At 38.4% G+C, this 23,086-nt stretch overlaps 1 protein-coding gene across 1 annotated transcript; it reads left to right on the top strand.

The window, feature by feature from the left end:
- Nucleotides 1-28: 28 nt before the first annotated feature.
- LOC133226085 (uncharacterized) lies at nucleotides 29-18,460 on the top strand. Its single transcript, XM_061379226.1, has 26 exons — nucleotides 29-174; nucleotides 1,935-1,967; nucleotides 2,894-2,926; nucleotides 3,506-3,547; nucleotides 4,491-4,523; nucleotides 6,083-6,121; nucleotides 6,239-6,277; nucleotides 6,461-6,496; nucleotides 6,613-6,642; nucleotides 7,548-7,577; nucleotides 8,648-8,726; nucleotides 9,234-9,275; nucleotides 9,468-9,509; nucleotides 10,972-11,013; nucleotides 12,954-12,995; nucleotides 13,098-13,136; nucleotides 13,532-13,573; nucleotides 13,677-13,715; nucleotides 14,033-14,074; nucleotides 14,177-14,215; nucleotides 14,611-14,652; nucleotides 14,756-14,794; nucleotides 14,927-14,971; nucleotides 15,441-15,482; nucleotides 16,309-16,344; nucleotides 17,912-18,460. Exons 1-26 carry the CDS (start codon nucleotides 29-31, stop codon nucleotides 18,092-18,094), a joined length of 1,296 nt encoding a protein of 431 aa, XP_061235210.1. The 3' UTR covers nucleotides 18,095-18,460.
- The last annotated feature ends 4,626 nt before the right edge of the window (nucleotides 18,461-23,086 follow it).

Here is a 23,086-nt window from a genome sequence, read left to right as displayed (position 1 = left end):
CGGTTTTGGTTTGTGTCACTGATTTAACATGAAGGAAAAAGAACTGAGCACAGAGGACCTGTTAGTGGAAACGGGCTGTTGTGTTGCAGCACTCCTGACACTACAGCTTTACTTACAGCTGACTTCTTGCCTTTCTTACAGGGCTCCCGACCTCAAAGTGTTTCCTACGGCCTGGTAAGTAGCTGTCAGAACACAGCACATGAGCCAGTGAAGTGCCATGACACTACAAATTGTAGCAAATCTGTAATTCTTTTTTTCCTCAATTTTACTGATCTCTTCAGAAAGAACAAATCTGAATCCTTTTCAAATCTTTATTTGTTAAAGTGACAGTTGTGCTTGTAATGTATATCTGCCGGAAGCATGAGTTACTGTTGCTGTCTGATATTTTATATGTGTATGGAACTTCAAACTTTATGGTATAGTCTATTTACTGTTGTTCTAGTTGATTTACATGTTACAAGGCGAATTTACAGTAAGTTTTTCGCTGTCCCCTTTGGTCCCGGTACAGAGAAACAGTGTTGAGGAGCTAAAGAATATTGACTTAGGTCCTTAGATGCAGAAAGATTTGGTCTTCAAGCCTGCAGTTGATAAATGTTCACCTCCCTTTACAGTTTCCACGTGAATTAAAGCAGCCCTAAGATAGCTCTGAATTTTGTCAGGATCTTTATGTCAGATGGCAGAAGTACACAAGATAATTCCAATTCTTTTTGGTAATCCCTGACTTCATAACCCTCCCAGAAAGCTGTTGCACATGTCTGAATGTACATGAAGCACCTGCATTTGTTTGACATTCTGTTGAAGGCAAATTGCTTCATCAGCGTATAGTTATCCATAGTACTGGCGTCCTTGATTGATTCATTTGACCTGCTACTTTTAATTGCATTGTTTCCATTTTAGGAATCTTTATCTTTTTGTCAGATTCTTTCTTATTTTTTTCAAATTATTTTTCACCTTTATTTTCCCTCAGAGGAAGGGAATTTTGCAGATGTGGCCCAATAATACAAGTACAGGAAATCAAATGTTGTGGATGCCCCATACAAGGCCAGTTTAGACGGGGCTTGGAGCAACCTACTGTAGTGGAAGGTGTCCCTGCGTATGGCAGGGGGTTGGAACTGTATGAGCTTTAAGGTCCCATTCAACCCACACTAGTCTGTGACTCTAAGATTCACTTACCGTTAGCCATCTAAGCCCAAGGTCCGACAACAGCAGGCAAAAGAAACACAATCAGAAAATATTGTGTCTCTTGAATGTGCTGGGAAACCATTATAATAGTAAAGTCCCACCTGAGATGGACATAAAAATATTCTGTGATTGTCATTTGATAAATACTGTGTGATCAGATATTCATCCAGAATTAAAAGATTAAAATAACTCCAGTAAAGCAGCAAAGATTGTACATTCTCTGTTGTATTCTGGGTGGGTTTGCTCACAAAGAGACAAGATTGAGAGAGGCGTCTACTTCATCAACAGAATAATTATGAATCACTAATTCCTTTCTTACAGGGCTCCCGGCCTCAAAGTGTTTCATACAGCCAGGTAAGCATCTGTCAGTAACAGTCAGAATACAGTACTGTAGCAAGTGGACTGCTACAGCACTGCAAAAGCACTTTGGCAGTCATTCACAATTCCAGCTTTGAATGACAGTTCTCTTTTCATAGGGTCCCCAGAGCAGCCAGTACTCTGGCCAGGTGAGATTTCTTTCCTGAAATGCAATGAGCTTTCCTCTAAGCCCTCCTTTACAAATGAGCTTTGGGGTTTGGCTGGGATTTTTCCTTCTTGGTGTTTCTGAGTGGTCCTTGGTTTTTGGTTTGTGAGTTACCTTGAGGGAAAAAAGAACCGAGCACAGAGGAACTGTTAGTGGAAACGGGCTGTTCTGTTGCAGCACTGCTGACACTACAGCTTTACTTACAGCTGACTTCTTGCCTTTCTTACAGGGCTCCCGACCTCAAAGTGTTTCCTACACCCTGGTAAGTATCTGCCCGTCACCAGTCAGAACACAGCATTGGAGCACGTGGAGTGCCATAGCACTGCAAAAGCACTCAGCAAGCTCTCACAATTGCAGCTTTTAAGGATGTTTTCCCTGAACATCTGTATTTTCACACACAAAATGCTTCCTTATCTGGGATCCCAGCAATGACATCCTTCCACTCAGTGTCATTGTGAGGGCCAGGAGGAAGTCTGGGCTCTTCATACTGCCCCGCACAGCTTTAGGATGTAGTTGCTTGCTCTTCCTAATGCAGGCTGCATCCCTTACAAAAGGGGAGTAAGCATGTGCCCTTGTCCTAGTGTGGGCCAAGTTTTTGGGGCAGTAGCAGTTCCTAGGGCCAGGGAAGCAAACTGGCTATTCCATAGGAAATTCTTCACTGACTTCTCTGTGACCAGCACCACTGGCAGGTTTTTGACATTTCCTTTGGCAGTTGCACCTCAATTTGTTTTAAGGCTGTCACTGAGAATAGCAAGTAGAATATTTGCTGCACAGATCCCAGCAGCCTGCCCTGTCTGCTTTGGCTCAGGATGAGCCTTTCTGGGAAACCCTTGTGCAGCTATACTTTCATAAATAGTATACTCTTTATAGAAGCCTCTTGTCAAGGTGTTAATTACCTTCTCTTTTTTACAGACTCCTCAAAGCAGCCAATACTCTGGCCAGGTGAGATTTCTTTCCTGAAATGCAATGAGCTCTTCTCTAGGGGTCCTGCTTTGCAAATGGGCTTTCGGGTTTGGCTGGGGTTTTTCCTCCTTGGTGTTTCTGAGTGGTCCTTGGTTTTGTTTTGTGCCAGTGAATGAAGGAAAAAGAACTGAGCACAGATGAACTGTTAGTGGAAACGGGCTGTTCTGTTGTAGCTCTGCTGAGACTACAGCTTTACTTACAGCTGACTTCTTGTCTTTCTTACAGGGCTCCCAACCTCAAAGTGTTTCCTACGGCCTGGTAAGTATCTGCCCATCACCAGTCAGAACACAGCACCGTAGCAAGGAGTGTGCCATGGCCCTGCAAAAGCACTCAGCAAGCTCTCACAATTCCAAATTTGATAGAACGTTTTCTATTCTAGAAAATACTTAGAATTCTATTCTAGAAGATTACCTAATAGGGCAAGCAGCTTTGTTTACAAATTAATTCATGCCTTTGTTACAGGGATACCAGCCTCAAGATAGCATTTCCTATGGCCTGGTAAACATAACAGTCAGTATACAACACACCTGATATTCCTTTATATGTATCAAGAATCTGACAGCTTTTTTCTTGAAACAGTATAGTAAGGTCTCATTAGAAGCTGTGAACTTTATTCATATGGGTCTGGTAACTATAGAGTTATTGATACACGTCCTTCCTACTTAGGGAAGTACTTCATAATAAAACACTCACTAGGATGTCCCTGGTTTTCTTAAAAAGTGGTCAGGCAGCTAAAGCCCTTTACAATATTTTCTTGTACTTGAAATGAAGAAAAGGAATATTTAGGTTACTGAGCTGCTCTTTTTTTCCTTGTTTTCTTTTTCTTTTCTCCAACAGGGTGGATCTGGTTACTCAGGTGGCAGCAACGGTTGTGGACAAGTAAGTCCTCTTTCTCCACGCTATCTGAAAACTAGACCTAGCTTTCTTTGTAGTAGTAGCATATTTTCCAGTAAGTTAGCTAATTTTTATGAGTTGAAATCTTTTGGTTTCATTCTTACATGGAACCTTCTAGCACAGAGATCAAGAAGCACTGATATTGTTGGTCATTGTAACCAAAATGAAGTAGCTTCTCAACATATAGTGTTACACACAAAAGGTGGCCAAGTAATGATTCATATATCTTCTCAGTAAACAGGCAAAAATTTTGCTTGGGAATGATTTTTGGATGTTGGCCCATTTACTTCCTGCAGAAAGTGTTAGGATTAGGGAGTGGCTTCTACGGATTAAGAATTGCATTAGTAGTTTTCATCCTGGTTCCATTTCAACTTCTGTATGCCCACACAGTGTAAAGACAGTGTCTTCAATGCTGGGGGAATGGTTGGACTTGATGATTTTAAAGTTTTTTTCCAACCAAGCTGCTTCTATGATTATTGGGCACTGCCTTGCCTAAGATCTATGATGGATGAATCTTGTGTGATTCTGAAGTAGATGGTCGTACAGCTGTAACTGTTGATTCCTAAATGGACTGTCCAAACCAACCCAACCAAACAATTTACCTTTAGCAATCAAGAGGAACTAGGATGATAGAGAGAGTCTGTATCATTCAGCTGCCAGCCTACCTTGCTTTCCATATGGCACACAGTAGTCCTCCTTTGATCATCTGTGTGCATGTGTCTTGGTGCTGTGACTATGTAGGTATGGGAGTGACAGAGGGTAAAGCCACAGACTTAAAGGGTTAAATGCAATTAAACTCACCCTCTGTAAAGTTTTATATAGAGTTTCAGTCCATTAATTCTCACATAGAAGTTTGAAGAAAGCTGACTACTCTGCAAGAAAATGACAGTTGGGACATTTACCTTTTGGTTTGTTTATTTTTTAACAGGGGGTCTCCTATGACAGCAATCCGTGCCACCAGGTAAATGCTTTTCCTTCTCTGATTTTTAAGACAGATTCAAAATTAGTTTTGCCACTAACTCAATGAGAACCAGCTTCTGATTCATAGACTGTAAATCCATGTAATTTTACCAATTATGAGATTAGCACTTATTGTCTTCCTATACACAGGAATATCACATGGGCCTGGGGGCTGTTCTCCCCTTTTTCCTAGCATTATGTCTGTGAAATGTCTAGTTCTATAGGATACTAAGGCCAGATTCTGGAAAGCTGGAACTTTTGGTGCTGGATCTCTAAAAAGCACTATCCTAAAAGATGTCTACTAATATTTAAAGAAACAATCTCTGTAAATGTTAGAAATTATGAAGAAAACAGCAATAGATGATCTCTTTTTTTTTATTTATTCACACTTCTTTTGATTCTTACTGATTTTTCACAAGAAATGGAAAAATGAGATCCATTCATTGTATTAGCAATCTAAAGATATTGATAAATATACAAACAACATAGATGTTGCTGTAATATGTGGTATAGAATATATAGTATTCACAATACACTGTACGTAACTTGAAAGAATAATATATGATATAGGTACATGAGTATGTTTTTTTATAATAGCTATTTTTTTAATAAAGAAGAGCTATTTCTTTCCAAGACTAAAGGCAACACTTAAATTTTGTACTAAAAACTGTTAGAACACCGACAGACAATACTTCTTGTTTCATTTTCCTTTGCCTCTTCTGGATGACGTCTGAGCCCCATTTTAGTGACTGGCAAACATCCCACTCTTCAGTAGCTCAGGATCTCACTGTTCTTATGAACTTTTGACACTAATGCTTCTACAAGTGTGTCTTTTGATTTCACTTGGAGAATTTACATCCCCCTTTTAAAGAGGGCCTGTTGAAACATACCAAGTGCTTTATTTTAAACCTTTTCCTCACGGCCACTGTATCTCACATCTCACAGCTTTCTGTGTAATAATGCTACCACAGGAGTTTTTCATTCCAGGTGTAGAAATTACGTTTTCCACAGAAGAAAAAAAGATAAATTCTCTAGAGACTGTTTAGAATGAAACTCATCTGTGTACTAGGCCTTACTTAAAGCTAAAAGTTTGTAGCTCCTTGGCTACAAATTATGTAGCATTTACCTTTGCACTATTGGTGATCTATGCTCACTACATCAGACATCATATCTGTATCGCATACCTGCCTCTGCTCCTTACTCTTTCTCAGAAAGTATAGCTTTCATTAAAAATAAGCCATAGTCAAACAGCAAGTGTCAAAAGCATGCCTATTTTTGTCTCATTTACAGGATGGATCACAGGGTGGTCAGGTAGGCAGCTCTCTATTATCCATTGGTAAAAACTTTTTAAGCAGGTCTAATTTAGAGTACAGTTTCCTTGTTCATGAGGGTATAGACTCTTCCAGAGGTTCCCCAGCTCCAACCTGCATCTCACTCTCTTAAAAAGGAAGGATTTTTCAGCCTAGAAAGTCCATTTACATAGAAAGAATTCAGCAGCCTTATAAAGCTGCTGGTCATATTCATCTCTCCAGCATTACCTTTGCTGTTTTGTTTTCACAGGGTGGATCATACTCCTTACAAACCTATGATGGTAGCCAAGTAAGTACTAGATTATTATTTCCTCCCACTGAGGTTTTACTTAACAGGTTCTACAAGGGATTATCAATATCTGATTTACAACATTGTAATATTAATCCTATTTGGTTTTGTTGGCAGGGTGGATCACCATCCTCACAAAGTTATGGTGGCAACCAGGTAGGTAGACCTTGATTTTTCTCCTGGTAAGAACTTTTATCATATCTGATAAAGCTGTATAGATATCCAGAAAGCTGTATTTGATCAAAGGAATCCCAGGTAATTGTTTATTCCAGCTTTACAGCCCCCAAATACAACCACAGTTTTTTCTGAAGTAGGGTTTATATTTGTTTGTTTTTACAGGGTGGATCCTACTCGCAAGGCTATTCGGGTGGCCAAGTAAGTAATGCTCTATTTCACTACTTGTTCATAGCTTTGTAGAGGCTTTAGCCTCTGCTCAAAATCAGGTTTCCCATATTCTATTTTTTTCTGATTTTGGTTTGTTTGTTTTAAAGGGTGGATCAGACACCTATTATGATAATCAGGTAACTAGATCTTTCTGTCTTCTAGATACGTGTTATTTCGTGCTAATCTTTGTAGTTCCTGCATCATCTTTCTCAAAGATGTACTAAAACATAACAGTTTCTACGCTCTTTTTGTTTTGGATTGGTTTTGGTTTTTTCTTTAGTGGAGAATTCAACATTCCCTGTAAGCAACTGTTGTATTTGGCTCCTTATTTTCCTTATAAAGAACTTAATTTAATTCAGCTTTTTGTTTGCACAAGCCTCAATTCTGTCTTGCAGAGTACAAAGCTTAGTTTTAACCATCCATTTTTTTGAGGAAATAATTGGTATTTAATGTCCTTCTAGGATTCACAAAGTTACTCAGATGATAACGCTTGTGATGATGTGAGTATGCTTTCTGTAGTATATTTTCATCAGAGTATTTTTCATATAGATGGGAAAATATTGCACTGCTAGATGCAGCCTTGCGCACAGAATGATCCAGAAAGAATGCTGATTTTCCACACTAATAGCATGTTTTCTTACTGAAAATTGTCATGTAAGTGTTGGCAGATGCATTTTGTGCTTTTAAATGCATTTAACTTGGTAAACTGAAATATGGATAAAAAGGCTTTAGTGCCTTTGCAGTAACGGAAACCTTCACTTAAAACCTAAGGATAAATTTTACAGTAATGTTCAAAAATAAAAAAGCAAGTCCCATAGACTAACTGCGTACTAGGAAAAAAAGAAGAGAGATACAGTGGCTATTAAAATATTTTTTCAGACTGAAATAGTAGGATTTCAGACTGATCTAAGCGAGGCTGTGGGGAATATGAGCAACAGTGTATTATTTCTTTTTTATGTCTGTAAGCAGAAAGAATTGGGTTTCTATAAGCTTATTGTATTTAAATAACTCTTAAAGAATGAAATCATTTATTCTTTTCCAGAGTGAGACCACCTATAGTGCCAATGTTCAGGTAAGTACTTTTTTCTTCTGTAGTATTCAGATTCTTATGATTAATGACAGTGTTAGTAACTGAGCACCTCAACATTAGTCCTGTGGGCTTCTGATTGTATAGTATAATTGCTTTATAGTATCCTTCAAAAAGGTAGTTAAAGAAGGAGATTTTTGATGTTATAGCTCTCTGTACTCAGTGCCTTCTAGCCCTTCTCAAGGTTGCTGGGCAATTATTTAAAACTCCACAGTAGTAACACAGGATTTTTGTAGTATATAATGTATATAGTATATACTTTTGTAGTATATGACTGGATAGTTATTTGGGAATTAACCATTTGGATAGGTGAGGCATGTAGCCATCCCAAGCTTTTTCCACTTGTCCTCATTTAAACTTATATATCTGCTGGTGGTGTAAAGTAACATTCTGTCCTACAAGTAGAAGCTGGTAACATGGGTATTTTTTCTATGTTTCAGCCTCCTTTTCTTCTACTGCCATCTAGAGTAACTTTCTGTCATCCGCTGCTTAACCTTCAGTTTCCAGCCAGATACTTTACTGCTTCATTATTTTCCCTATTTTTCCTCTCTAGTATTTTAGTACTGCCCCAAAAACGTACACTAGGAAGTAAGGAGGCCTTCTGAAAACCTCTTTTTCTTTGACTTGAATGCATTGCATTAGGTTTTTGTTCTGCAAACAAAAATCCTTCAGCAGCAAACCCTGTTTGAGTCTCATCACTTCCTCCTTTGTTCACAAAAGATGTTATTATTCCCTTGGTTATCCCTATCCAGTGCATATTGCTGGATTTCATTGTAAAAGAGCTTGCTTCGAAACATTCTCACAAAGGAGGAGAGGGGATTTAAACAAGAACAACAAATCATTATACTGATGGCTTCTGAACCATTGTATTTGAGCTGAGGGAGACTCCGCTCAGCAGGAACTTCTGCTGAAGGAGTGTGAAGGTGACAACAGACAAAGAATATGCTTTTTAAGACTCTTACTGATAGTAAAATGATAGATCTGGACATTTCCTGTGTTAAAATATGCCTCCTTGACAAGTTTAATTAAGTCTTTGCTGAAAGTATTTTGTGAAGGGCTGCATCTATAAATAACTGCCTTCTGGCCCCTTTACAGCGTTCTGGTTGTGCAAAGAAGAAAGTTCTTGTTGCCAGAGTAAGTAGCACCTTTTCTTTTTTCTTTAAGGATAAATATCTTGGCTATTCGCTCTTTGGGTGAATTTATGTTAAAAGAAGTATATAGATGAATAAAAAGACATGAATTCCTGCTGTGAGGTATAGGGCAGCTCAGATTCCTGTTCTTCAGGAAGCACATACAGAGTTGGTCCAAGCTAAAGTCAAAATCCAATGAGTGTCATAAAACCAGAGGACAGCAAAAATTTTAGCTGAAGAAATGTAGAATAGTGAAGTGAGAAAGAATAATGTTTCTAATTAATACTGCTCAGCATGTTGTGGGGGAGATACAGATATGTGTATTGTATAGCTTCAAGTCAAACAATGTGCAAATAAGCTTTAATTTTATAATAAGGTTTTCCTACTCAATGTGTGAATTAAAGGGTCTGGAGTTGTTAGAAACACATAAAAAGTAAAAAAAAAAAAAAGAGGCCTGTCACTGTTCATAGAGTTTTCATCTCCTCATAGTAAATGTCTTTGGTTTTTACAGGATACCTCACATGTTTTGAGCAAAAGAGCCTACGACTCACAGGTAAACTATTCTTGTCACTTTTTCTGCTGGTGTTGCAGCTCCTTGGTCTGATTACCTACAAAAAGAAGAATAAGGATCTAATTCCCACAACAGAGCATTCTGGTTAGGGTTAGGTAGTTTTTTCCCAGTAGAACTATGTATTTTCACTTATTACCCTTACAGAAAAATGAGTCATTTCTTGTTTCCTCACAGAATGAGTCTTCTACCTCAAATAGCAGCCACAGTAACCCCCAGGTAATGACAGTGTCTATTGCATGATATTGCAAAGACTTTTGTGAGAAATCTAATTTTCACTCCTGAAAATTAGATTCCACTCCCTGATCTGTGCTGAAGGATACTAGTTTGATTTGGCAGCATTTTCCCTATAATATGATTTTGCAGTTGTAAATAATTACAATGGGGCCAGAATATACTGTCTCCTCATTCCTTTACTGAGCAGGTAAGCATTGCAGGCATTTGTTTTCATCATATTTTGTAAAATTTGCTTGTAAAACACAAAAGAAACAGGTTTAGAATCCTTTTCTTTTCTTAACACTTATTTTTAGAGGCAGTCCTGCTCTGGTGATGGTTGTGCTCAGATACATACTTCTGTTTCATTTAGAATTTGGTAACAAGGTACATCTTAGTGATGGCATACGTTCCGTTACACAAGTACGTCCAACTTTCCCACTGTGTAGACTTGCATACTGCTGCAGTGGTCTGTGTGTTACAGAATTATGTGAAATTTAATTGATCCAAAGTGACACCTCATTCTGTATTTCTTAATATTTTGTACTGTATTGGTACTCATCAGCTTCCCAGAGATCTGGAATCCCACTGTGCCGAGCATTAGATGTAACACTAGCATAATCCTCTGTCTCTGAGACTTTGAAGCCTAATTCAATAGTACAGTCAGATCTCTGAGCTCCAGAGAGTAACAGTTTCCTTCATTAGTTTTCCTGATAGGCATTCCCTGTGTATTGTATCTGGTCACTAAGTTTCTTCCAAATTGATATTTTCACAAGGATTCATAGAGTTCTTAACAGATTCTGTTTGTTGGTTCAGGGAAGTAGTATAAAGTTTGTCTCTTTCTTCATGCTACATCATTTAATATACCTCAGATTCTGATAAAATGCTTCTATAAAAAAAATAATTGGATTCTTCACAGGGTGGATCTTTTATTGCAACCCATGGATCAAGTCAGGTCAGGATTTTCAGTATTTTTATCTAGTTTTATCCAGATAGCTTCCTGGTAGTTGAAGTAATTAAATTCAGGAGTCAGCCTTTAAGTCCAGTCATTTTGCATGGGGGATTGGTGATGTTATGCACTGAGCTATAATTGAAGTGACCTTGTTCAGATTAGATTTATCTGAAATGGCTCTCCAAAATCACTTCATAATACTGCTTCAATTTCACACATGGTTTATTGGTGAGAACACAATGATGATTCTCTGTACCCTTGACTACCCAGATAATTCTCACTTGATGAGGCATCTGCAGGGACATAGCACTGAGAGATGTAGCATCAGCCTAGCTTCCAAAGCAAATGTTTGGAACAGAGCTGTGCTGTCCTCTCATTTGTTCTAGGTGTAGGAATGGTCACAGCTACTCTGTAGTCCCACAGGCTTTATTCCCCCAAACACAGTTTCACATCTGAAATAAGGTATTCTTTTAAAATTCCACAATCAATAATTATTTCCCTTTTTTTAATTTATAGGGTGGTTGTGTTTGTCCTGATGGCAGCAGTGGTAGCAGACAGGTAATTCTTTTTCTGAGTTTATACTTTGGTCTACATAGTGAATTAATCGCCTAGTAAGTGTGGACAACACGCTTACCAGTAATAGTATTGGGCAATGCTAAACAGTATGGTCAATTTTCTTAGTATGGATAGAATTATATACAATGAAAACACAGAATCCTAGAATCACAGAATGGTTTGGGTTGAAGTGACCTTAAAGCTCATCCAGTCCCAACCCCCTGCCATGGGCAGGGACAGCTCACACTAGAGCAGGTTGCTCCAAGCCCCTGTATCCAGCCTGGCCTTGAACACTGCCTGGGATGGGGCAGCCACAGTTTCTCTGGGCACCCTGTGCCAGTGCCTCAGCACCCTCACAGGGAAGAGCTTCTGCCTTAGATCTAACCTGCACTTCCCTTGTTTCAGTTTGAACCCATCACCCCTTGTCCTATTGCTGCAATCCCTGATGAATGTGTCCCACTTTAACTGCATAGTTACTGTTTGGCCCCTAACTTTTTGTAACTGTGCTTGGTAATCCCCATGCTCTGTCAGTTGACTACTACGTGCTCTTTCATAACTCAAAATCCAGAGTCAATATGCTCTGTAGTAGCCATAGAATTTAATCCCATCCACTTCAGGTTTCTTGTCCTTCTCACAGGTGCAATAAATACTGTGACTAAAATGTCAAGATCTGATAAATATTTTGAAATACAATCTCTTAAAACAATATTTAAACTATCTTTTCCCATGAAGAGTTACTGTAATTTCATGTTCAGTGTCTCTGGATAAACTTTTCTCCTAGGCAGTGCTTTCCTGCTAGGATAAAGCTCAAGGAATGCAATTATGTGGGCATTAGAGACTAGTTTTACCCAACGTCTGTCTTAAATTACCCTACTTGGATTTTAAAGTCACCTACGTTCTACCTAATAACAGTTTTTAAAGCTTCTCTCAAAGCTGCATTTACATGCACCCATTTGAATGGTGTAATATTTTTGTAGTTTTCAAGTTCAACAAGAACCATATTCTGGATTATTATTTCTATAAAAAAGCATGCTGTATTTAAACAAACTAATTGTGTAAAGAAATTACTGCTTCCTGAACTGAAATGTCATTAACTTTAGCATAGAGCGATAGTAATTTTGGTCAGGTAATAAAATACCACCTCTTCCCTGTAATTGAGGCTGAGCAGCAATCATGACCTACGTGTTTTAAAATAGAGACTTTTCTATTGAAATACTTAATATTGAAGCCTCATCAAAGAAAAGCTTTGTTGTGTTGTTGTGTGATTGTAATGCTATGTAAGCAAATCCATTTACAAAGGGAAAGGTGGACATCTTTCATTCTAATAGGGCCTTCTTCTTTGTGTGCTGAAATAGTCAAAGCTATGCATATTTAAACCATCTTGTGTCAAAGGAAGCAACGGGTTTGCCTTATGTGGATCCTCAAATTCCTCGCGCTGCAATTATTCCATTTTTTCTCTAAACCTCATCTAAAGAACTCAGTCTACAAGTAGACTGTAAGGAAACAGTCTAGCCATAGAATATACTTCATCTATTTTGCATATAAAGGGGATGTGACAGTAATAATGGATGTTATGTACTGGTAAATACTCTTCTCCTTTAGGTGAGCTGAAAAATCTGCTCTCCTAAAGCCTATTTACAGTTTTTCAAAACATGACTATCATGACTATCTGTGACAGTACAGAGTCTGCCAGGTATGACATCGGATTCCTGGATTAGAAAGGGTAAAATGAAAAGTAACTAGTACTTTGAGATTTTCTAACCTGAATGAGAAAGTACCTGGTAAAGGTTTTTTTACCTCTAACAAAAATAGCCAGTGTTCTCTTCTAATGATTGCAGTAGTGTCCTCTTTGAAAGCTACATTTTGAAAGAACTAAAACTCAGAAATGGACTCACTCAAATGTCTGTTTGCAAAGAAATAGCTAGTCTGTGTTTTCATTGCAGGGAGCCCCAGGTTCTTCACACAGCACATATTCTGGTAACCAGGTAAACATGTAGATAAATTGCCCTGTTCAGAAGCTCCATCTAAAACCTTCCCTGAAGAAGGAGCCAAATATAAAGCATTAACCCATTCTGTCTTCTGCACAGGGAGGGCCTTCCTTCTATCCTGGAGGATCCTATGGACAGGTAGCTGTTCTTCCTCCCTTACCAGGATAACACAGACTCCTATTGTTCCGGTTCCTACACTCCTGATATTATGGGTGTTGTGACTTGCTATCATACAGTTGTCTCAGAGCAGAAAACTTGCATTAACCCTGCTGTAACCTAGTGGTGTGAGGTTTGACAGAGAACAGCACAGAAAGGAATCTGGAGGTTCCTTGCAGAATTCAGATTTTAGCAGGCCAAGAAAGTTACCACCAGAAGATTTCTTCCACTTTAACACTATTGGACTTGATTTTTACATAGGTACATAAAAGTTAGCTCAAAACTAGGAGTATGTATATAGCTGAGAACTAGATATGCTGGTATTTAAATACTCATCTTGTCTGCAAGTAAATAGCTTGTCTGTATTTTCTTTTCAGGATGGCCAAGGTTCTTCCTACGGCTCTTACTCTGGTAACCAGGTAAGTCTTGTGGTCATCTGTGCCTGCACAGGAGCAGCCTAAAAGTCCTCCTTGAGAGACCATTTCAAGTACAAACCAGTAATTTTTAATGTTTTCTCTACAGGGTGGGTCTTCCTTCTATCATGGTGGATCTTATGGACAGGTGAGTGTTCCTCCTCATTTGAAAAGATAACAGAGGCTTCTGTTATTTCCATTCCTGCACTCCCCATACAGCGGCTGTTGTGAAATGTAACACCCAAGAACTGAATTGACCGGTTATAATTTGCACCATGAAGTCCATCAGAGGAAAATATTAAATTGGGTTTACAACTTCCATGAAATGATCTTTCATCCAGCTAAGAAAATCACTGATAACAAGGTCCTTGTTCTTTGACAATATTGGCCTCAAGTGAGAGTAGGGTCCATTGCTATTTACACGATCCTGTTTGCAAAAAAATAGCTAGTCTGTTTTCATTACAGGGAGCCCCAGGTTCTTCACACAGCACATATTCTGGTAACCAGGTAAACATGCAGATAAATTGCCCTGTTCAGAAGCTCCATCTAAAACCTTCCCTGAAGAAAAAGCCAAATATAAAGCATTAACCCATTGTGTCTTCTGCACAGGGAGGGCCTTCCTTCTATCCTGGAAGATCATATGGACAGGTAGCTGTTCTTCTTCCCTTACCAGGATAACACAGATTCCCATCATTCTGGTTCCTACGCTCCTGATACTGTGGGTGCTGTGATTTACTATCATACAGTTGTCTCAGAGCAGAAAACTTGCATTAACCCTGCTGTAACCTAGTGGTGTGAGGTTTGACAGAGAACAGCACAGAAAGGAATCTGGAGGTTCCTTGCAGAATTCAGATTTTAGCAGGCCAAGAAAGTTACCACCAGAAGATTTCTTCCACTTTAACACTATTGGACTTGATTTTTACATAGGTACATAAAAGTTAGCTCAAAACTAAGAGAAACGGTATAAGTGAGAACCAGATATGCTGGTATTTAAATACTCATCTTGTTTGCAAGAAAATAGCTTGTCTGTATTTTCCTTTCAGGACGGCCAAGATTCTTCTTACAGCTCTTACTCCGGTAACCAGGTAAGTCTTGTGGTCACTTGTGCCTGCACAGGAGCAGCCTAAAAGTCCTCCCTGAGAGACCATTTCAACTACAAACTAGTAATTTTTATTGTTTTCTCTACAGGGTGGGTCTTCCTTCTCTCCTGGTGGATCTTATGGACAGGTGAGTGTTCCTCCTCATTTGAAAAGATAATGGAGGCTTCTGTTATTGTCATTCCTAAACTACCCTTCGAAAGAAGGAATACTCTTTCTTGAGGGGACTAAAATAATAAATTTGGTTCTATTTTCTGAGCAGGGCGGGTCTTCTGCCTATGACAGCACCGGTGAATCCTATGGTCAGGTAAGTAATGTGGTTTTCTATGTTAAAAGGGTGATGAGGACTCCTACATATAGCTGCATTCTGTATTTTGGCTCTTTATTTTAATGAACGTGGCTTTTTTTCTTTCTGGAGTGAAATTTGCATCTACTTTTAACTAAGTAGCCTTAAAATTTATGCGGGAGTAAAAAGTGGGATGCCTCCAACCATTAAAGCTTGTTCTTCTCAACAAAAGTAGCTTTGAATCATCTGCAAGATGAAAGTCTCTCCAAAAGTAGAAATAGAATTTGAGTTTAAAAGATGCTAAAGGAGTGCTTTACAGGGACATAACTATGAGTTGCTCAGTAGCCATTCTGATCAAGTAAATATTCACTTTTTTTTAAATATCCCTACAATAAGCATGAAAATATTTTCTTTTTCCTTTTAGCAACAAAAAAAAATGAAAGGAAAAAGGTCTGTTTGCAATATGATAATGTTTATGTGTTCTGAACAGGGTGGCTCTTCCACATACAGTGGTGCTGGATCTTATGGTCAGGTAAATGTTATTTCTCTCATACATCAAAAGCTTAAGCTCACTGTGTTGGTTCTTCTGCACACTGGGTTCTATATCTCAGTTATTTTGAAGTGATGCCCATTTTACTTTTTGCTTGCCTCTCTTGTGTTTACCCTTTTACCACTCCAAATGTTTCCATAATGGAGGGGATGTGATGCACTATAAATACTCTCTTGTTGACTGTGCCACTGTGACTGTTCAATGCTTTAAGTATTTGATTGTTTATGCAGCAGCTCATTCATGAATAAGATGTTTTGTGCATTTACTTTACCTCTGCAGAAGCTGTTCCAAGTCTAGGGGCAGGCACATGCTATATTTGAAGTCTATATTTATGAATGTGAATGTCATTGGGGGATCACTCTGTGGGACTATCTTATGTTTTGTTTAGCAACACATTTTAACTAGCCCAAGTCATACCTAATTATTTATTAAAACTAGGAAGACATATAATCCCAATTGTTTTTTCATAGCTGTGCTGCTACTTCTAGAGTAGGTTCTAGAAATAAAGCATGGATAGTGGGATTTCTGAATATAAAGAATGCTTAATTTTGCAAATCAACTTTATCCAAAATTTTTTCTGTATAAAAACGCACGTTTACGAGGAGAGTTGGGATTTTTTAGCCACTCTTGCTTAAGCAACAGGTGAAGTTACATATATGGGTTTTTTTTTTCCTTGTGCATTCGCTGGTTTAGGTAAAATTGGAAATTCTAAGTGGCTGCTTATTCTTGTTCTTCTATTTTACATCATTCACAAGCAAGGTCATGTGAGAGTCCTTTTCATATGAAATGTTTTTTCTTTATTTTACAGGATTCATCTTCCATAGGAGGCAGTGACAGTGACAATGTAAGCATTTCTTCTCAAGTATAGCAATATCAGAATTTGCTACCTTTTTAAGTGTCTAGGTGATTACCTGGACCTTTACCTTACCGCATCATCTTATCTTCAAGAGCTCCTTCCCAGTACATTCTAATCTTCTGTGTTGGTTAGTAGTTTTCTGCAATAACTTGCTTGAAATGTTGGGTTTTTTTTCTAGGGATAAAGGAAAGCATAGATTTAAATTATGTCACATTATTGTGCTATGGCAGGGTAAGGACTTGGCAAATTAAAACTCCATTTACAACAGTTCTGACTTGCAGCTATCAAGATTTCTTGGAAGTCGTTACTAGAAGTAGCATTTGCAAAGGAAGCTCTTTTTTCTTTATTTCAGGATTTCCATTGAAACTCAATATTAGTGTATGCTCAAGGTATACAGAACCAGAGACTTCCAACAATTTAATTGGGCTACTTTTTCACTGAGTAAATTTAATAATACTGATTTAACTACAAGAGCGGCATTATCAATATGTCAGATCAGCCATTCTTGTTCTTAAGGGTTATATTTTGTGATTTATTTCCTCAAGAGCATATGCCATTTGTGTTTACTATTCTGGACTCTCAACAATTCCCACAAGTTAAGACTTTCAAATTCAATTGCTCTGGAAGTACAGATTTATTTAAAAATTCAACTTCTCCTTGGTGTTTTGGTTTGTTTTTTTTCTTTACCATTAAGCATTTTCTCATTTTATTTTATTCTTTTTCTTCAATACAACTTCCCTTCTCAATGCTGCACAGACTAGTTCCTGCTCTTGCCATCTCCAAGTCACATTACATTTCATTTGTGTTTTTCTAATGCTGGATACATAAGATTCAAGTTCCTGCATCTGTATATTGCATAGGAATGGTCCCTTTCCATGTAGTGTGGTAACAACTGCTTGCTTTTCTGCTTAAGAACATGCCTGTCCTCCTGACTAAAGTATCTTTCCTATTTATTCTGGTGGAGCTGTTAATACAACTTTGTAGGTTTCATGTCTCATTTTCTCACAGTTTAACTGGATCTCTAACAACTGTTATCCAGTATCCTGCTTAGTAGGAAATTGTTCTCTAAAAATTCAGCTGTGCATTTCAACCACAAGTATAGTGTGTCATTAGTTTCCACAGTTTCTGTATCAAAATCTTCTTGTGGATATTCAACAAAGCTAAAATACGATATCACAGAGGGCCCCAAGGCCTTCTGAAGGAAACAATGGTATGAAAGAAACTAAGGTACATCAACATTGGTGTGTTCCACTGAGCTCTTACAGGAACCAAGACAGCATAAAGTGCTGCTGTTTTCAACTATAGCATTCTAAGAGGAAATAACATAGTTTGAGATGTGATCTCATTCTTTTGTTACACTATATGAGGATTTAGCTTGCCAAAGAAATGCCATTCTCTAGAAATGAGCAGAGAAAGAACTTGAAAAAATGCTGCTTACCCTACAGCCTACATCTTTAACCTTCCCAACAAGCAGTGGTATTATTTGCCTTCCGCCCTTGCTTAGAAAAAAACAGAACTATTTGCTGTGCAGTAACTAGATTCTAACATCTTTTAGGGCTCCAGCTCACTGTCTGGCAGCCAGCAGAATGAACGGGTAAGTACTCCTTCCTTACATGTTGCCAGGGTGTATGCCCCAGGACCTGGCAACTCCCAGCCACCTAAATTACAGCTTGTGTGGAAGTTGCCACAGCAGCTTCCAGTGTGGGACAGAAAAGTCCCACAAGCACAGAGGGAATGAGGATATGACTAAAGTACTGCTAGAAATCCTAGCTGATGCTGAGGTGTACTCTTGAATCTCTAACATTACAAACCACAGTACCACAATTTACTTGTTCAGGTTCCTGCACTTTTTTACTCATTACCTGTCTGCAGAAGGCTTCAATACCATGATTTGTCCAGCATTTATTTAAGTATAACCCTTTGCTGTGATGTGCTGTATTACTCACTTCTGAAGGCTTCCATTTTCCTGTCCTTTATACATGGCACACATTTTATTTATTCTAATGAGAATTAAATGACACAGACTGAGAAATTACTTTGTTGGAGATGTAAGAACTCTTTAATCATTGCATCCGAAAGAATGTCTTTCACTAAAGGAGCAATTGTCAACAAGCATAAAGGAACATGTGCTGTGTTAAACAGAAAGACTTTTTTTTTTTTCTTAAACAATCCGTAAGAGACAATTAAGGCATGTGGAGAAATTCAGCTTCCATCCTGATCTTTCCAGGTTTGGGGGTTTTGGGATTTTTTTCATGTAATTTCAATGCATTTTTCCAGGATTTTTATTCCCCAGGAGGCAGCCAGTCAGGTGGACATGTAAGCATCTATTTTATTCCTTATTTGCAGTTCCCTTCCAATAGAACATGGCTGTTCTATTTCAATTGTCCTGATGAGTAAATGATACCCAACTGTTTATCACGTAGAATTTCTCATGACATCTCGCATCATGTCTTGTAAAACAAAATGGCAAACTGTTTTTAAAAGAATAATGATTGAAAGATTAAAGAAATATGTGTAAAACACAACATAGTCTTGTTTTTCAAAAGCTATGGGAAACAAAAATAAATTGGGTCTGCTTTTTGCAGGGCTCATCCTCTCAAAGTGGTGGCTACTCCGGTGGACAGGTAAATACTAACTATTTGTATTTTTGACCCCAAGTATCTGTTATACAAAAGCTTGAGCCCCCATATTGTACTACAGCAGCTTTTTATCTGGGAGCAAGGTTCATTTGGTACTCAAACACCTTTTCCTTATGTATCTCTACATAAAAATCCACATGTAAGGAGAGTGGTCAAAATACTATTCATCTATCGACTGATGTCCTAACACAAGTGGAAACAAGTGAAAATAAGAAAGATTTGATTTTAATTTCTGATTAATAAATGAAAATAAGAAATATTCCAGAAGTGGAAACAAGTGAAAATAAGAAATATTTCATATTAATTTCTATTGTTAACTGGTAATTAAGTTATTTTTATTTTTTTCAGGACTCCTCCTCATCTGGAAGCAGCCAGTATGGTGGGCAGGTGGGAAATTTCTCTTCATTGTTGGCTTGGTTTTGGTTAAGGGATTTGGGGTTGGTATTTTTTTTTGGGGGGGGGGGTTGGGGTTTTTTTGTCGTTGTTGGGTTTTGGTTGGTTGGGGGTTTTTTGCAGGTTTTATTTGAGGTTTGGGGGGTGTTATTTAATTGTTTTTCCCCAATGTACACATATCAAGAAAATATGACCAGGTTGACAGTACCTAAGGTTCCAGACTACTGTGGGTTTTTTTATCCTCATTAATCTTTCTATAGATAAAACTGGGTTAGTAACCAGATAGATGTCTTCAAACAGACTTTAGAGAATAAAAGACAATCGGTGGTAAATCAAATGTACATGTCAAAGAAAGTCTTTTAAATGAAAATATAACATTTACAGGGTTCAAGTTCTTCAGGAGGCAGCCAGTACGGTGGACAGGTACGCTTTCCTTTCTCCATACAGTTCAGTTGTGCTTGTGGCAGGCACTCACAATTTACTTTGCCTATGTTTCGTACATGAGAACTGTGTTCTGCCTACAGTGTCCTTTCTGCCTAAAGCCTCAGCAATGTCATATTCTTTTTCCATGTCATTCAGACATCCTGCAGGCCAGAGTCACCAGTAGTGACTGAGTGGCAGTTGTACTGGAACTTCTACTCCTGCTTTGTTGATATATATTTTTCTTCTTACCCATTTCATGCAGATTGAATGTGGGAAGTGAGACACTGAATGGAATTCCTGGCCACCTCTCACTTAGACTTATCAGAGTAGAAATCACATGTTTCTATATGGAAAAAAAAATTGCTCTCTGTAGTATGACTCAGAATGTTTTACTTGTCCTCTTAGTGAGTAAGGTTTTGAAGGAAAAGACTGTAGGTAACAAATTAGAAGATAATTATTTTAGAAGATTTTTGCCTCATCAAAGCAGTAAGGACAGGAATAGTTGCATAGGATGAAGAGAACAGAAAACAGCCTAGTTTCTAGAAGACGGGAACTTGGACAATTATGAAGGTAGCTGGGGTGATAGCAAAAGTCATCAGAGTTGTAACTGAAGTCCCTCTCAGTCCTGTGCTCCTGATAAATATTTTCTCCATTCTTTACAGGGTGGATGTGATTGTTCTGGGACAAGTTCTGTAAGTGTTATTTTTTATTATTTATTTTCTTTTACTAAATTATTTAACTGGAAAATTATCTGTGGCCCTATTTATGTATATGTTACTTATTTGAATGTACTCTTAATTTTATAGTCATTGCTCCTTTGGTGACTTATATATTACTGACATGGTAGGAGTTACTTCTCATTATGCCAAGATGAAGAATTAGTAATTACAGAATCATTCAGATTGTAAAAGACCTTTAAGATCATCAAGTCCAACCATAAACCTAACATGCCAAGGCCACTGCCAACTAACCCATGGCACTGAGGCCTTGTCTCCACAGTGTGTGAACACTTGCAGGGACGGTGACTCCAGCACTGCCCTGAGCAGCCTGTTCCAATGCCTGAGCACCCTCTGGGGAAGGAATTGTTCCTCAGCTCCATCTAAACCTGCCCTGGTGCAGCTTTAGGCCGTTTCCTCTTGTCCCATCCCTTGTTCCTTGGGAGCAGAGCCCAGCCCCTCCTGGCTCCATCCTCCTGTCAGGCAGTTGTAGGGAGCGATCAGGTCCCCCCTGAGCCTTCTCTTCTCCAGACTGAACCCCCCAGGTCCCTCAGCTGTTCCCCATCACACTTGTGCTCCAGGCCCTGCACCAGCTCCATTGCCCTTCTCTGGCCCTGCTCCAGCACCTCAATGTCTGTCTTGTAGTGAGGGGCCCAGAGCTGAACACAGGATTCGAGGTGCAGCCTCACCAGTGCCCAGTGCAGGGAGACAGATTGCATTAAATAGCAGAATTAACTGACGAAAGATCTATCATGTAGGAAAGTTAAAATAATGGCAAATGTATAAAATTGCCAACCATTCAGAGTTGTCTTATAAATCAATGTTTACCAAATTTAAAAACAAAAACAGAACAACAAAACAACAAAAAAACCTGAGCCACTTCTCATTTGTGCTTTTAACTCCATATGAAATTATTTAGGCTGTGGTCAATCAATATCTAGTATGTAAAGGACATTCCTGCACTTTGGGTAGCATTCTTATTCACTATGCAATGAGTTATGGTTAGATACAAAATGATTCTTTGTGACACATGGTCTTCCAGGCCAAAAAGGACTATTTGCTATCTTGGCAAATTAAGAAACGTAAGTGAAGTGTAAGTGTAATTTAGTTGCAGGCCGGGATATTCCTCCTTTCCAATGCCACAGAAAAGCCATTCTAAGGTTTTATTTAATTTTTAGTTTATGATCAAAAACAAAGGCTATTTTTTTTTTCTTTTTCTCCCCATCCCACCTCCCCCTTACAGGGTGGATCCCCTACCTTAGTCAGGAGTGATACCTCTGCAAATGTAAGCAATATTCATCAGCTTTTCAGTGTGCCCCGGTTTGGTTTTGTCAATATAATGGCTAGAGAGGTTAAAAAGAGTCAGTGCCTAATAAAAGTCATATACTTGTGTAAAAAACCTAGCTTGGTTACAATTAAAAGTACACACAGGAAATTCATGCAATGCTCATAGTTTCTCTTTCCATTTGAAATGGTGTTCATTCAAAGAGGAGTCTTTGAATGAAAATTCTGTTTGGCACAAGGACAAGTACATAACAATATTTATTTTGGGCATTAGTTTTCCATTGGCTTCCTTAACATTATGTCAAAATATCCCTAAGGACATGGATTTATGTATTCGTATTCTTCTTAGATAATTTACCACAAGAAAGATTAGTGTTCATAGATGGGAATTTTAATTTATCCTGCATGGATACCTATCTCCTCTTTTGCACAAGAGACCTGTTTAGAGCATTCCCAAGGCCAGTTCTGTTCATCATGTGTTAGGAAGTTATGCAGCATATGTCACTGGAACTCTGTGTGTACTGCACTAAAGACAGAAAAACCATTTGGGTCTTTTTGTACCTGCTACAGAGCTCTGCGGCATTGTTACCATTGTTACCAGGAGTGGCATGAACTAATAGATACCAAGATGGTTTGGACACAGCTTTGTGTCCAGACAAAAAACAGTATTACATGATAAACAGGACTGCTGCCTTGAAGGAAAGAGGAATGTGTGTATATCCACAGTCAAGAAAATATTCTTACCCAGCTGTGTTCTACATACCTCATATTATTGGTGCTGGGATTTGTTTCCTTTGAAACTTCCAATTGGGACTGGGTTTTTTTTTTGTTTTGTTTTTGCTGGCTTGCCTATCTTTGGACAGCAGTTTGTAATCAGGGATATTGTGTATAGATTGAGGGAACATAGTTATTATGTCTACACCAACAAGTACTGCAAACTGCTAGGACTGTTTCACCCTACAGAGTGAAACAGTCTGTGCTGATGAATTGATGGCCACACTGTATACATTTCAGGAAGGGTTTGCGCTGGTCTGGTCCCATGGATCAAAAGTCCATTTGCTACGTGAACACACCAAGTATTACCCTAGAAAGCATTCTACAATTTAGATTAACCTAAAAAGTATCCAGTTAATTCATTCCAAGACTCAGTGTTGTTTGTTTTGCATCATGGAGTGGGGACTATCTCAAAGCACACAACTAATCTCTATTTTAATGCACCCAACACCTCAGCATGGGAGAATAGCTTTTGCATACTGAACGTAGATCTTGGTTCTC

Source organism: Neopsephotus bourkii, unplaced genomic scaffold (genome assembly GCF_033783945.1).
Source record: "Neopsephotus bourkii isolate Nb327-2 ecotype Australia unplaced genomic scaffold, CSIRO-AGI_Nbou_v1 NB_1768, whole genome shotgun sequence".
NCBI lineage: Eukaryota > Metazoa > Chordata > Aves > Psittaciformes > Psittacidae > Neopsephotus > Neopsephotus bourkii.
Note: the sequence above shows the minus strand (reverse complement) of the source record. Positions and strands in the feature narration are given on the sequence as shown.